This window comes from Mandrillus leucophaeus, unplaced genomic scaffold (genome assembly GCF_000951045.1).
Source record: "Mandrillus leucophaeus isolate KB7577 unplaced genomic scaffold, Mleu.le_1.0 Scaffold39, whole genome shotgun sequence".
Classification (NCBI taxonomy): domain Eukaryota; kingdom Metazoa; phylum Chordata; class Mammalia; order Primates; family Cercopithecidae; genus Mandrillus; species Mandrillus leucophaeus.
In genome coordinates this window covers 5210797-5224312 of record NW_012104142.1, presented here as the reverse complement: position 1 = coordinate 5224312, position 13516 = coordinate 5210797, and the positions used below count along the sequence as shown (strand labels likewise).

At 42.4% G+C, this 13516-nt stretch overlaps 1 protein-coding gene across 2 annotated transcripts in view; it reads left to right on the top strand.

Moving 5' to 3' along the window:
• Positions 1 to 13516, top strand: part of USP54 (ubiquitin specific peptidase 54) — a 137749-nt gene that overhangs the window by 98066 nt on the left and 26167 nt on the right. For both annotated transcript variants that reach the window (XM_011991138.1, XM_011991137.1), the window contains 6 exons: positions 2232 to 2381; positions 5421 to 5589; positions 6994 to 7164; positions 10990 to 11121; positions 11302 to 11682; positions 11922 to 12153. In XM_011991138.1, coding sequence (XP_011846528.1) covers positions 2232 to 2381; positions 5421 to 5589; positions 6994 to 7164; positions 10990 to 11121; positions 11302 to 11682; positions 11922 to 12153 — 1235 coding nt within the window. The remainder of the gene's footprint in view (positions 1 to 2231; positions 2382 to 5420; positions 5590 to 6993; positions 7165 to 10989; positions 11122 to 11301; positions 11683 to 11921; positions 12154 to 13516) is intronic.

Here is a 13516-nt window from a genome sequence, read left to right as displayed (position 1 = left end):
GCCTCCCAAAGTGCTGGGATTACAGGCGTGAGCCACCGCGCCTGGCATCAAAAACAATCATTTATTCTAAATTTCTGTGACCTACATATTCTGTACTGTTCTTTTTTTTTTTTTTTTTTAAACTTATCACTAACTTGAAGCTCAAGGTTTAATTTTCATGATTGTTTTTTCAACCAAATAGGTTCCTCAAGGCCAGAATCCTTTCCTTCAATTTTTTTTTTTTTTTTTTTTAAATGTGTGTCTTAGCTCTTAGGACTGTGTTGGGCAGCTAGGAATTGAAATGCTGATAATGAGCATGGCTGTATTGCTCTACTTAGGTTATTAACAAGAAAATTTTATTTGTGGGATCAGCTGATAAAAAAAACTTTTGGAAGTAGGCAGGTAGATAGGGTTTTGTTTTGTTTTGTTTGTTTGTTTTTTGAGAGGGAGTCTCGCTCTGTGCCAGGCTGGAGTGCAGTGGCACGATCTCGGCTCACTGCAACCTCCACCTCCCGGTTCAAGAGATTCTCCTACCTCAACCTTCTGAGTAGCTGGGACTACGGGTGTGCGCCACCACTCCCAGCTAATTTTTGTATTCTTAGTAGAGACGTGGTTTCACCATTTTGGCCAGGATGGTCTCGATCTCTTGACCTCGTGGTCCTCCACCTCGGCCTCCCAAAGTGCTGGGATTACAGATGCGAACCACCACGCCCAGCCGGTTTTTTTTTTTTTTTTTTTTTTTTTTTTGAGATGGGAGTCTCGCTCTGTCGTGGGGCTGGAGTGCCATGGCACGGTCTTGGCTCACTGCAAGCTCCACCTCCTGGGTTCAAGCAATTCTCGTGCCTCAGCCTTCCGAGTAGCTGGGATTACAGGCGCCCGCCACCACGCCCGGCTAATTTTTTTGTATTTTTAGTAGAGGCGGGGTTTCCCCATGTTGGTCGGGCTGGTCTCAAACTCCTGACCTCAGGTGATCTGCCCACCTTGGCTTCCCAAAGTGCCAGGATTACAGGTGTGAGCCACTGCACCTGGCCGGTTGTTGTTTTTTTTTTAATCCAACTTTCCTGGCTCCTCTTATGATAGGCCCTGATAAGAAAATTATTGAAAGATATGAAGAAAGATCATCACCATACCAGTTTACTGGCCACTATCTGTCTTGCTTTTCCTTTTTGTCTGTTTAGGTTAATTTTTTTCTTTCTTTCTTTTTCTTTTTTTGAGACAGGGTCTTGCTCTGTCATCCAGGCTGGAGTATAGTGGGAGAAACAGCTCACTGTAGCACTGACTTCCTGGGCTCAAGTGATCCTCCTGCCTCAGCCTTCTGAGTAGCTGGGACTACAGGTGTGCACCACCATGCCCAGATAATTTTTTATTTTTTGTAGAGACAGGATCTGGCTTCATTCTCCAGGCTGATCGTGAACTGCTGGGCTCAAGTGATCCTCTTGGCTTGGCCTCCCAAAGTGCAGGGGTTACAGGCATGAGCCACCATGTCTGGTCAATTTTTTTTTTTTTTTTAGTTAAAAGAATTATTTTTTTAGAGAGGTTTTTGATTTGCCACCCAGGTTAGAGTGGAGTATGGCACAATTATAGCTTACTGAAGCTTCAAACTCCTGGGCTCAAAGGATCCTCCCACCTCAGCCTCCTGAACAGCTAGCACTTAAGTGTGCACTTACCACACCTGGCTAATTAAAATTTTTTTTTGTAAAAATAGGGTGTTTTTGTTTAGTTTAGTTTTGTTTTTTATGATGGAGTCTCACTCTGTTGCCCAGGCTGGAGTGCAGTGTCATGATCTCGGTTCCCTGCAATCTGCCTCCCGGGTTCAAGTGATTCTCCTGCCTCAGCATCCCAAGTAGCTGGGATTATAGACGTGCACCACCACGCCCAGCTGATTTTTGTATTTTTAGTAGAGATGGGATTTCACTATGTTGGCCAGGCTGCCCTCAAGAGATCTGTTCGCCTCGGCCTCCTGAAGTGTAGGGATTACATGCGTGAGCCACCACGCTGGGCCTAAAGATAGGGTCTTGCTGTCTAGTCTAGGCTGTTCTCGAACTCCTGTCCTCAAGTAATTCTCTTACTTTGGCCTCACAAAGTGCTAAAGTTAAGTTCTGATGATTAATCTAAACTAACAAAAATCTTAAACTGAAGGGAAGAGAAGCAAGTCAGTACCTTACTTAAGAAATGTCGATGGAGTCTGCTGAGAGATGATGTGGGAGGGTTGAATATATGACTGTACTTTCTTTTCTCTTCTTTCCCCCCAGCTGTTTTTCAGAGTGACAGATGACCGGGCCAAGCAATCTGAACTGTACTTAGTAGGAATGATCTGTTACTATGGCAAACATTATTCTACATTCTTTTTTCAAACAAAGATTCGCAAATGGATGTATTTTGATGATGCTCATGTTAAGGAGGTAGGAATAGTCAAGCCCTTTTTGAAGTGTTTGGTGACTACAAAAAAAAAAAAAGAATAATTATTTGTCTTTAGTGTTTCATTTTCATAATTTCGAATGGGACCTCCCCACATTTCCATACAACGTATTATATTTATATTTTTATTTTATTTATTTATTTATTTATTTATTTATTTATTTTTGAGATGCAGTCTCACTCTGTCACCCAGGCTGGAGTGCAATAGCTTGGTCTCGGCTCACTGCAACCTCTGCCTCCTGGGTTCAAGCGATTCTCCTGCCTCAGCCTCCTGAGTAGCTGGGACTACATGTGCATGCTACCACACCTGGCTAATTTTTGTATTTTTAGTAGAGATAGAGTTTCACTATGTTTGCCAGGCTGGTCTCGAACTCCGGACCTTGTGATTCGCCTGCCTCAACCTCCCAAAGTGCTGGAATTATAGGCATGAACCACCGTGCCTGGAGTATTTTATATTTTTATATCTGTCTGCCTGTTGAATTTATGAAGGTATCATCTTGTCTTCCCCTGAAGATGGCTAGTTCTTCGAGGATAGGAACAGTGTATCTTCTATTATATCCTCTGAATCCCCTCACCAGGCATTCAGCAGTTTTGTATTTATAGGTGACAAAGTATTTTATTTTATTTTTTGAGATAGGGTCTTCTCACTCTATTACCCAGGCTGGAGTGCAGTGGCATGATAATGGCTCACTGCAGCCTTTATCTTCCAGGTTCAAGCAATCCTCTCACCTTAGTCTCCTGAGTAGTGGCAACTACAGGTGTGTGGTCACCACACTCAGCTAGTTAAAATTTTTTGTTTGTTTTAGAGATGTTACCTAGGCTGGTCTGGAACTCCTGGGCTCAAGTGATCCTCCCTCCTCAGCCTGCCAAAGTGTTGGGATTACAGGCGTGAGCCACAGTGCTTGGCCCAAAGTATTTTTTTGAAAGTATAATCTCCTTTTTTTTTCCTAGAAAATAGTTTTTCTTCAGTCCTGAGGAGTCAGCTCCTTATGTGGGCTTTGGTGGAGTTCATGGGTCAGCACTCGAAGGTCTAAATCTGGGTGGGGATGTTAGCACCTTTTGGGCTTGAGGAGATTGATTGCTGATTACCTTGCTATGAATGGCACAATTCACATAGTAATGTAGCTTTACATACAGCTTAGGAAGCACGTAGGCATCAAATAAATTTACTTCAGAAATGTCTTTGACAGCTGCAGCCTTTACTATGTTTTGAATGAGAAACTTTTTTTTTTTTTTAGACAGGGTCTTGCGCTGTCACCCAGGTTGGGGTGCAGGGGCATGATCTCGGCTCACTGCAACCTCTGCCTCCCCGGCTCAAGTGATTCTTGTGCCTCAGCCTCCCAAGTAGCTGGGCTTATGGGCGTGCACCATCACGCCTGGCTGATTTTTGTATTTTTAATAGAGAAGGAGTTTCTCCACGTTGGCCAGGCTGGTCTCTAACTCCTGACATTAAGTGATCCACCTGCCTCGGCCTCCCAAAGTGCTGGGATTACAGATGTGAGCCACCGTGCCTGGCCTTGAATGAGAAACTTCTTAATAGCCTTGTCCTTGGGCATGCATCCGGCACAGTTCATGCAGTGAATGGGCTGCACATAGCTGCAGCCCTTTTTTGGCATGCCATGTTCTTTCTTTTCTTTGTCTTCTTGGAAACTAGGACTCCAGAGAGGAATGGTTGTTTGTTGTTATTTGTTTTTTTAATGTGTGTGTTGATTGATTTGAGTAGGAACACTCTAATGCCTCAAATGAGGTTATAAGGTTAATACAAAGTTCAGAATTTCAGATCTTGGAGTTACCGGTGGGTACTACTTTGTGTCAGGGCTGCTGTAAATTATTCTTTGTTATCTTCCTGAAGTGCCCCATCACAGAGTAACATGTGTTTTGGGATAGTTATAAGTCACATAGGGTTATAATGATAAAGCAGGAAAGTTGATACTGTCTAAACTACAGAGTTTGCGATTGAAGTGGCTTATGTGATCTGCATAAGTTAGGAAGCTGCTTGTGATAAGGTTAGCAGATAAGGAGATAAGGTGTGACTAATCTACACCAATCCACAGACTTTAAGCAGTGTCTTCCACAAATAGTAAAGTGTTTGTCAAATTCCCTTATTCTTTTCTTTGTCTCTTTTTGTAGTATTGTAATTTGGGGCAATTTATATAAATTCTTTTAGATTTAGGGTTTTTATTTGAAAATACCCTTACAAAGTAGTAAATATGATTATATTAATATGTGAAGAGCATATAAATGTTTTAATTAAAATAATAACTCAGTTATAAGTTTACTGGACATCTATTATTAACATACCACTATGCTAGTTGTCCAACCCCAAGAGCGGCACATTATGTAAGAAGTGTGACTGGTTCAAGCTTAAGATGGGGTGAGTTTGAGGACTGGGTTGAATTGATTCCGTGGGTGTTCTCTTACACTTTTCCACTGTGGTAACAGAGCTGAATCCAGCACAGGGCTAAGGCCGAGAGGTTCAGTTGTCTATTCTAAGCAGTTTGACATTTTATATCCTGCCATTTGCAAACTCTGAAACTGAATGTCATTTGTTGTAAGGCAGTCTGTGAGAGAGTTTCTGTCTGCTCTTCAGCTTCATGAAAGTGATTTTAATATTTGGGAGAAAACTAAGGAAATGCAGATTTCTAGTGAGGGCTTAAATCTGATGTCTGTGAAAAGAAATTGGTCACCAAGGCAGCTGAAGTTCCCTCACATAGCATATCCACCTTTGATAACTTTTATTCCTATTTTACAACTGAGTTGATGGTTCACAGAAATAAAAGTAATTTTATTCATTCTTTTATTCTTCTGTAGGATTTCAGTGCTTTCTAAAAGGACTTAGCAAAGGAAAAAAAAAAGATTTAATAAAAAAAGTGTTAGGTCTGAGATCTTTTTTGCTGCCTTTTTACCCAATTCTTGTCTTTTCATCTCTTTTATTTTCTTTAGAAATATAGAACAGGAAGATATGTTGTGAATTGTGGATATGAAGTATAATTGTCCTGTTCTTTTGGTTGTTTCTGGTTCAGATTGGGCCCAAATGGAAGGATGTGGTGACCAAATGCATCAAGGGGCATTATCAGCCCCTGCTGCTGCTTTATGCAGATCCCCAGGGTACCCCAGTATCCACCCAGGACCTGCCTCCCCAAGCTGAGTTCCATTCATACAGCAGGACATGCTACGACAGTGAAGATTCAGGTGAGCAGCCTGGCTCTTTACCTCTCTTCTCTTCTCACCCCATGTGATCAAACAGTTGGGACTCATACTTAATTATGTCCTTAGCACGTAACCTAGCTTGGAGAAAGAGGATCCATTAGAGGTAAGAAAGAAGTGCCAATCTGTGCTGAAGCCTAACTTGTGCCAGCCTTTATTTCCTTCAGTTGTCAAAAGAGTGTTGAGGATGGCTGATTTTTATAAGCAATTTAACAGTGACTTAATTGAGTTGTTTTATTTGAGCCACTATAAGGCTAGTTATTTTGTTTGGCATGAGATATTTTTGTTTTAAAACTGCAAATGTGTAGCTGGGCAGGGTGATGCATGCCTGTTATCCTAGCTATTTGGGAGGCTGAGGTGGGAGGATCACTTGAACCTGGAGTTTGAGCCTAGCCTGGGCAAAATAGCAAGACTCTGTCTTGGCGGGGGGCGGGGGAGGAATTCCATGTCCAGTAGTGATATTTGTCTGCTTATGAATCACTTTTTCACTTCTAAGTTAATTGTTTAGAACTTAAGTAATGACTTTCTGTAAAAACAACTTTCAGCTTGATGGCTAAAGTTCTAGGATAGCCCACAGGATCTTATAATGTATTTGAGGTATAACCTAATAGTTTTGGCTTGATTTCTGAAAAGGAAGAAGAAATATTATTTTACTCTTCTAGATCTGGTACTGGCCCTTAATATAATTTTGAAAGAGAAGATGCTTGACTTTGACATCTTTCTTTCTCCCCTTTGTACCTCCCTCCTGCTTGGTACCTGGTGCTTTCTTCCACCTCTCATACCCCACCCAGACCTGTTCTACCTCTTTTCCCTTCAATCAAATACCCATTTGTCCTATTATACTTATCTCAGCTATCTATTCAGAGGGAAGCAGTCTGATTGAACTAATTTATACTAATGTATTTCATATAAGTAACAGCCCCAATAATTTCTCAGAGACATTAAAAATGCATCTAATATCCATTCAGAAATTTTAAGTGACGTTCTTGGGAGTATAGGAGAAAGATTATGGGATAGGAGAACAACTGACTATGTATGACAGGTTGTCCTGGAACTTTCCATCTAAATATATCCTACTTTTCACAACTTTTTCATTACTTCAGTTTTTTCCCTGATAGACTTTGTAAAACCCTCACAGGTTTTCACAGTGGCAGGCAAAGTGAGGGCTTCAGCAAGGTAGGGAAAGGGATGGGAGGAATTTTACATGTGTCTGGGTGATCTGGAAGTTGGGTGTTGTGAAGAATGGCTCGATGGTATAGCATATCCTTCTCACACTTGTGTCTAGGAAGTTCTTGCCTTATGGAGCTTTGTTGTGTCCATCTCTTTTCCTTCTCTCTGTTACTGTTCTGTTTCCTCACTTTTTGCATATGTGTTTCCTCCTTCCCTCAGGGAGGGAGCCCTCCATCTCAAGTGACACTCGAACAGATTCCTCAACGGAGAGCTATCCCTACAAACATTCCCACCATGAGTCTGTGGTCAGTCACTTCTCTTCTGATTCTCAGGGGACAGTCATCTATAATGTGGAGAATGATTCCATGTCTCAGAGCAGTCGGGACACAGGTAGGGACTTACACAGAGGGTCCTGCTTGCCTGAATCAATTCCTGCATAGATCTCCTAAGAAAAAGAAACTGGGAGGCCGGGTGTGGTGGCTCACGCCTGTAATCCCAGCACTTTGGGAGGCCAAGGCGGGCGGATCACGAGGTAAGGAGATCGAGACCATCCTGGCTAACACACAGTGAAACCCCGTCTCTGGCTGGGCACGGTGGCTCACGCCTGTAATCCCAGCACTTTGGGAGGCCGAGGCGGGCGGATCACAAGGTCAGGAGATCGAGACCATCCTGGCTAACACACAGTGAAACCCCATCTCTACTAAAAATACAAAAAAAATTAGCCAGGCAAGGTGGCAAATGCCTGTAATACCAGCACATAAGGAGACAGAGGCAGGAGAATCACAAGGTAAGGAGATCGAGACCATCCTGGCTAACACACAGTGAAACCCCGTCTCTGGCTGGGCACGGTGGCTCACGCCTGTAATCCCAGCACTTTGGGAGGCCGAGGCGGGCGGATCACAAGGTCAGGAGATCGAGACCACGGTGAAACCCCGTCTCTACTAAAAATACAAAAAATTAGCCGGGCGTGGTGGCGGGCGCCTGTAGTCCCAGCTACTCAGGAGGCTGAGGCAAGAGAATGGCGTGAACCCAGGAGGCGAAGCTTGCAGTGAGCTGGGATCACGCCACTGCACTCCAGGCTGGGCGACAGAGTGAGACTCAAAAAAGAAGAAAAAGAAACTGGGGCAAGTCAGAAATGTTTGTTATGCAAAGGCAGAATGGCACAGAATTTGGGCAATTGAATGGGATACAAAGAAGCAACACAGTTTTGAATGAACCATGATGCTCCATTGCACATACTCCTGTCAATAGCAGCATGTCAATAAAGATTGTAATGTGATTACTGACGTGATTATTCTCAAGTCTGCCTTTCTCCTCCTATCCTCTTGATTCCCATGGTATCCCATTAAGCCCCTGTGATCTTGCATATCATCGTGTTCTCATGCCAGGCTTTGTCCTAAGTGAAGAGCTTTGATAGAAGGGGCCTATTTATGGGATTGGTGAGGGACAACTGCATGTCAGTTTGCTAAGCTTCCTGAAGGATAGAGAAGCAAAAGAATGAAAGATAATCTATTTGTTATTGTGAGTTCCATGCGGAGAATATTCTTGCATTGTTTTGTTTATCTGTAGGAGAGTATACCCATGTCAGAGGAAGAAATCAATACAAGCAAGAACAGTGAATGACTGCTGAGATGAGAAGTTTATTCTGGGAGATAGAATACCTAAGGCATAGAACAGTATCCATATTCTTAGGGACTGTGGGAATTCGTGAGCTCATTGTTTGAGATTGGTGGTTTATAAGCTGGGGGGGCTTTTTTTTTTAATATCAAGAATTTCAAAGATATTCAAAGCTATATAGAATAGTGTACTGCCCATTCATGTACTCATCACTTAGTTTCAATAATTACAACTCACAGCCAATCTAGTTTTACCTGTACCTTTACCCACTCCTGGATTATTTTGAAGCACATCCCAGGCATTTTATCACATTTTCCATAAATATTTCTTATGTTTGCTGAAACATAAGAAATCACTTTTTAAATGTAGCATTATAACACTTAAAAATAGTAATGATAATTCCTTAAAACTGCTAGGTAACCAATGAGTGTTCAAATATCCACTTACAAGTATTATAATATTTTCATGGTTTATGCGTTTGACTCAGCATCTAAATGAGGTCTGTGTATTGTGATGAGTTGATAAGTCCTTTGCGTTTCTTTTAATATAATGTTTTTTCCTCTATTTTTTTCCTTGCAATTTATTGCTAGAACTAGGTATTTTGTCCTGTAGATTTCCCACATTCTGAATTTTGCTGATTTTATTCCTATGGTATACTTTAACATGTTTCCGTGTCCTATATTTCTTGTAAATTGGTAGTTGGACCTAGAGGTTTGGTCAGACTTGTGTTGGCTTTCTTTTGATGACTACTGCATTGATTGTGTCAGATGTGAGTTTTTTAGACCCACTTTTTGAATCTGTGAACCAGGGAGAAGCCAAGCCACAGGATAAACTAAGCGTATTTTCCAGTAGAGGCAGATTTGTGTTAATGGTTTAGGGGTTTTGGCAGGGAGGGTGTGAGGAATGGAGAACATGCCCATTGGTTTAACATTTGTAAGACTTAGTTGCGGCCAGGCGCAGTGGCTCACGCCTGTAATCCCAGCACTTTGGGAGGCTAAGGTGGGCGGATCACGAGGTCAGATAGAGACCATCCTGGCTAACATGGTGAAACCCCGTCTCTACTAAAAAAAATACAAAAAATTAGCTGGGCGTGGTGGCAGGCACCTATAGTCCCAGCTACTCAGGAGGCTGAGGCAGAAGAATGGCGTGAACCCGGAAGGCGGAGCTTGCAGTGAGCCAAGATCATGCCACTGCACTCCAGCCTGGGCGACACAGCTAGACTCCATCTCAAAAAAAAAAAAAAAAAAAAGAAAGACTTAGTTGCTCCAAGTCATTTCCTCCTCTCTTAAATCTTTCTTGTGGGCACAGAGGTAGAAAAGGACCAAATAAAAGCAATACAAGATTCCAAGGGGCAACTGATTGAAAATATTTATCCATATCACTACACTGGTGATACCTGAATATGTATAAGGATTTTCATATACTGTCATGTGAAAACAAACTTTTGTTAGCTTTCCGTGCATTTGACCTAGGGTTTTTTTTTTTTTTTCCTAAGCGTATCTTCAAAATTATTTTACCTGCTTAATTCATCTCTGGCTTCCAGCACTTTAGTTGCTTATATCCTTTAGAATCTGACCTTTGCTGTCATCAAATCATGCTCATGTATTTGCATACTATGGGCATGAAGCTGGGCAAGTTACATAAAAGAGCCCAGCTCTCCTGGTTTTCCCAGTGATTAGTATTAAGGAACTGTGACGTGTAATCTCTGGATAGAGCCAAGTTTTGTGAAGCATGGGTAGGGGATAGGAATGAGAATTAATCAAAGTTGAAGTGTCCTTTAAATGATCTACAATTAAGGGAAGCTTAGAACTGGGTCTTAAAGCCATATACAATCAGAGCTCTTGTGGGCAAAGTCTGGAGTATCCAGGATAATACCAGATGTACTGAAAATCAGACTTTATTTGATATGTGTTGCTAAATAAATAAAAGGAAAACTCTGTCTTCAATTTATGAGAGCGAAAGTATATGGCTACCTGACATTTTTATATAATCTTTAAAACTTTTGCCTTTAAAAAGTTACCTAGAAACATGTCGTTAGACCTTCTGGGTCACTGGGGAAGATTATCAGTGGGATTGAGATTGGTCAAGACATTGTATATTTGGATGCTCCCAGCTTCTCTGCATTTATCCTTTTTTTTTTTTTTTAGCAGAGTCTTGCTCTGTTGTCCAGGCTGGAGTGCAGTGGCATGATCTCAGCTCACCGCAACCTCTTGGGTTCAAGTGATTCTAATGCCTCAGCCTCTCAGTAGCTGGGACTACAGGCACATGCCACCATGCCCGACTAATTTTTGTATTTTTAGTAGAGACAGGGTTTTGCCATGTTGGCCAGGCTGGTCTCGAGCTCCTGGCCTCAAGTGATCTGCCCGCCTTAGCCTCCCAAAGTGCTGGAATTATAGGTGTGAGTCACTGTACCTGGCCCTTCTCTGCATTTATCTACTGGGAGGTTCCTACACTGAAATCAGATAGCCTATGCCCTACAGCTTCTGTTCCATGGGTACTCTAAATTTGTGGCACTCCCAAAGGGAGATTAGGTAGGTTCTCAGGAGGATGGAGGTTAGTCTCAGATACCAGCTTACCCCAATTTCCTTGTTTTTTCAGGACACCTGACTGATAGTGAATGTAATCAGAAACACACATCCAAGAAAGGGTCACTGATAGAGCGCAAGAGGAGCTCTGGTCGGGTTAGGAAGAAAGGCGACGAGCCCCAGGCCTCAGGATACCACAGTGAAGGCAAGCCCCTCTGCACTGCTTCTCTTTCTCCTTCATTCACTCTATCAAACTTCTGTCATGCTCCAGACTGTTGGCTTCTCCTTTCTGCTCAAAGGGCTTTTCTTTGCTTTTTCGACACTGGGATCTAGTATCCATGATCACTTTAAACATCTATATTTCTTTCATTCTTTGTGTTTTTAGGAGAAACACTGAAAGAGAAGCAGGCTCCTAGAAATGCCTCCAAACCATCCAGCAGCACCAACAGGCTGAGGGATTTTAAAGAGACAGTCAGCAATATGATCCATAACAGACCATCCCTGGCTTCTCAGACCAATGTAGGCTCCCACTGTGGGGGCAGGGGAGGAGACCAGCCTGACAAAAAACCTCCTAAGACCCTACCTTTACACTCTCGTGACTGGGAAATAGAGAGTACCAGCAGTGAGTCAAAATCCAGTTCTTCCAGCAAGTATCGTCCAACATGGAGACCAAAACGAGAATCTCTGAATATTGACAGTATCTTTAGTAAGGACAAAAGGAAGCACTGTGGCTATACCCAGCTTAGCCCCTTTTCTGAGGATTCAGGTGAGGAGATAAGGGAAGAATGGGGGAAGAATTGGGCTTTTGAATAAAGTTGATTTGTGTCTTTTTAAAACCTGGGTTTTTTGGTACATCTGGCAAGGGGCATTTTTACTCTGATGTTGGGTGTTTTAAGGATATGAGTTCAGTGAGTAAGTAGCCAGAGGGAGGAGTTAGTTAGGTCTTGATTTTAGGCAAATGCTAAATCTACCTCGTTTTCCATACCTGTCTTTTGATTGGGATAGCTAAAGAATTTATACCAGATGAACCAAGCAAACCACCTTCTTATGACATTAAATTTGGTGGACCAAGCCCCCAGTACAAGCGCTGGGGCCCAGCACGGCCAGGCTCTCACCTTTTAGAGCAGCACCCCCGACTAATCCAGCGAATGGAATCTGGCTATGAAAGCAGTGAGAGGAACAGCAGCAGCCCCGTCAGCCTGGATGCAGCCCTGCCTGAGAGCTCAAATGTCTACAGGTATTGTTTGACCTTTGAACAGTTGTGACACTGTCCCTTGCAGCAATGTGAGCCACCTACCTGGGGCTTTCAGGCAAGGTTTAGACAAGTGGAGGGAAGGCCTTTGCTACTATGTGCTCTATCAACTTCCTATAACAACAGCACCCTCTGCTGGAAGAACAAAGGCACTTGAGAAAGGAGAGAACTTTCTATGTACAGTTATCTTTGAAATACTTTGAAGTACAGTTATGTATAAAGTAATTTTAAAAAATTTAAGTTCAGGGTGTATATGTGCAGGTTTGTTATGATAAACTTGTGTCATAGGAGTTCGTTGTACAGATCATTTTGTTACCCACATATTAAGCTAGTACCCAATAATTGTTTTTCCTGATCCTCTCATTCCTCCCACCCTCCACCCTCTGATAGGCCCGCGTCTGTTGTTCCCCTCTGTGTGTCCATGTGTTCTCATCATGTAGCTGCCACTTATAAGTGACAATATGCCGTATTTGGTTTTCTGTACCTGTCTTAGTTTGCTAAGGATAATGAAATAATTGTTTAGTGCTTGCTTTCGTAGCACATATACTAAAATTGGAACGATACAGAGAAGATTAGCATGGCCCCTGCTCAAAGGTGACACAAAAATTTGTGAAGATTTCCATATTTTTCAGATATGTAGGATAAACAAGTCTAGGGATCTAATGTAAAACATGAGGACTACAATTAATAAAATTGCACTGCATATGAGATTCATGGTAAATGAGTAGATTTTAACTCCTCTTGCCACAAAAACAAAAAAAAAAATGGGTGACTGTATGAGATGATGGGTATGTTAATTTCCTTCAATTATAGTAACCATTTTACTGTCTCTCATAACATCTCATAACATCATGTTGTATACCTTAAATATATGCAGTAAAAAAATGTATTAAAGAGCGGATTAGGCCAGGCATGTTGGCTCACGCCTGTAATCCCAGCACTTTGGGAGGCCAAGGTGGGTGGATCATTTGAGGTCAGGAGTTTGAGACCAGCCTGGCCAATATGGTGAAACCCCATCTCTACTAAAAAAACAAAAATTAGCCAGGCATGCTGGCGGGCGCCTGTAATCCCAGTTACTTGGGAGGCTGAGGCAGGAGAATCACTTGAATCCAGGAGATGGAGGTGGTAATGAACCAAGCTCGTGCCATGGCAACTCCAGCCGAGGCGACAGAGCAAGACTCTATCTCAAAAAAAAAAAAAAGAAAAGAAAAGAATGGACTAGGCTGGCTGCGGTAGCTCACGCCTGTAATTCCAGCACTTTGGGAGGCTGAGGTGGGTGGATCACGAGGTCAGAAGTTCGAGACCAACCTGGCCAACATGGTGAAACCCCGTGTCTACTAAAGATACA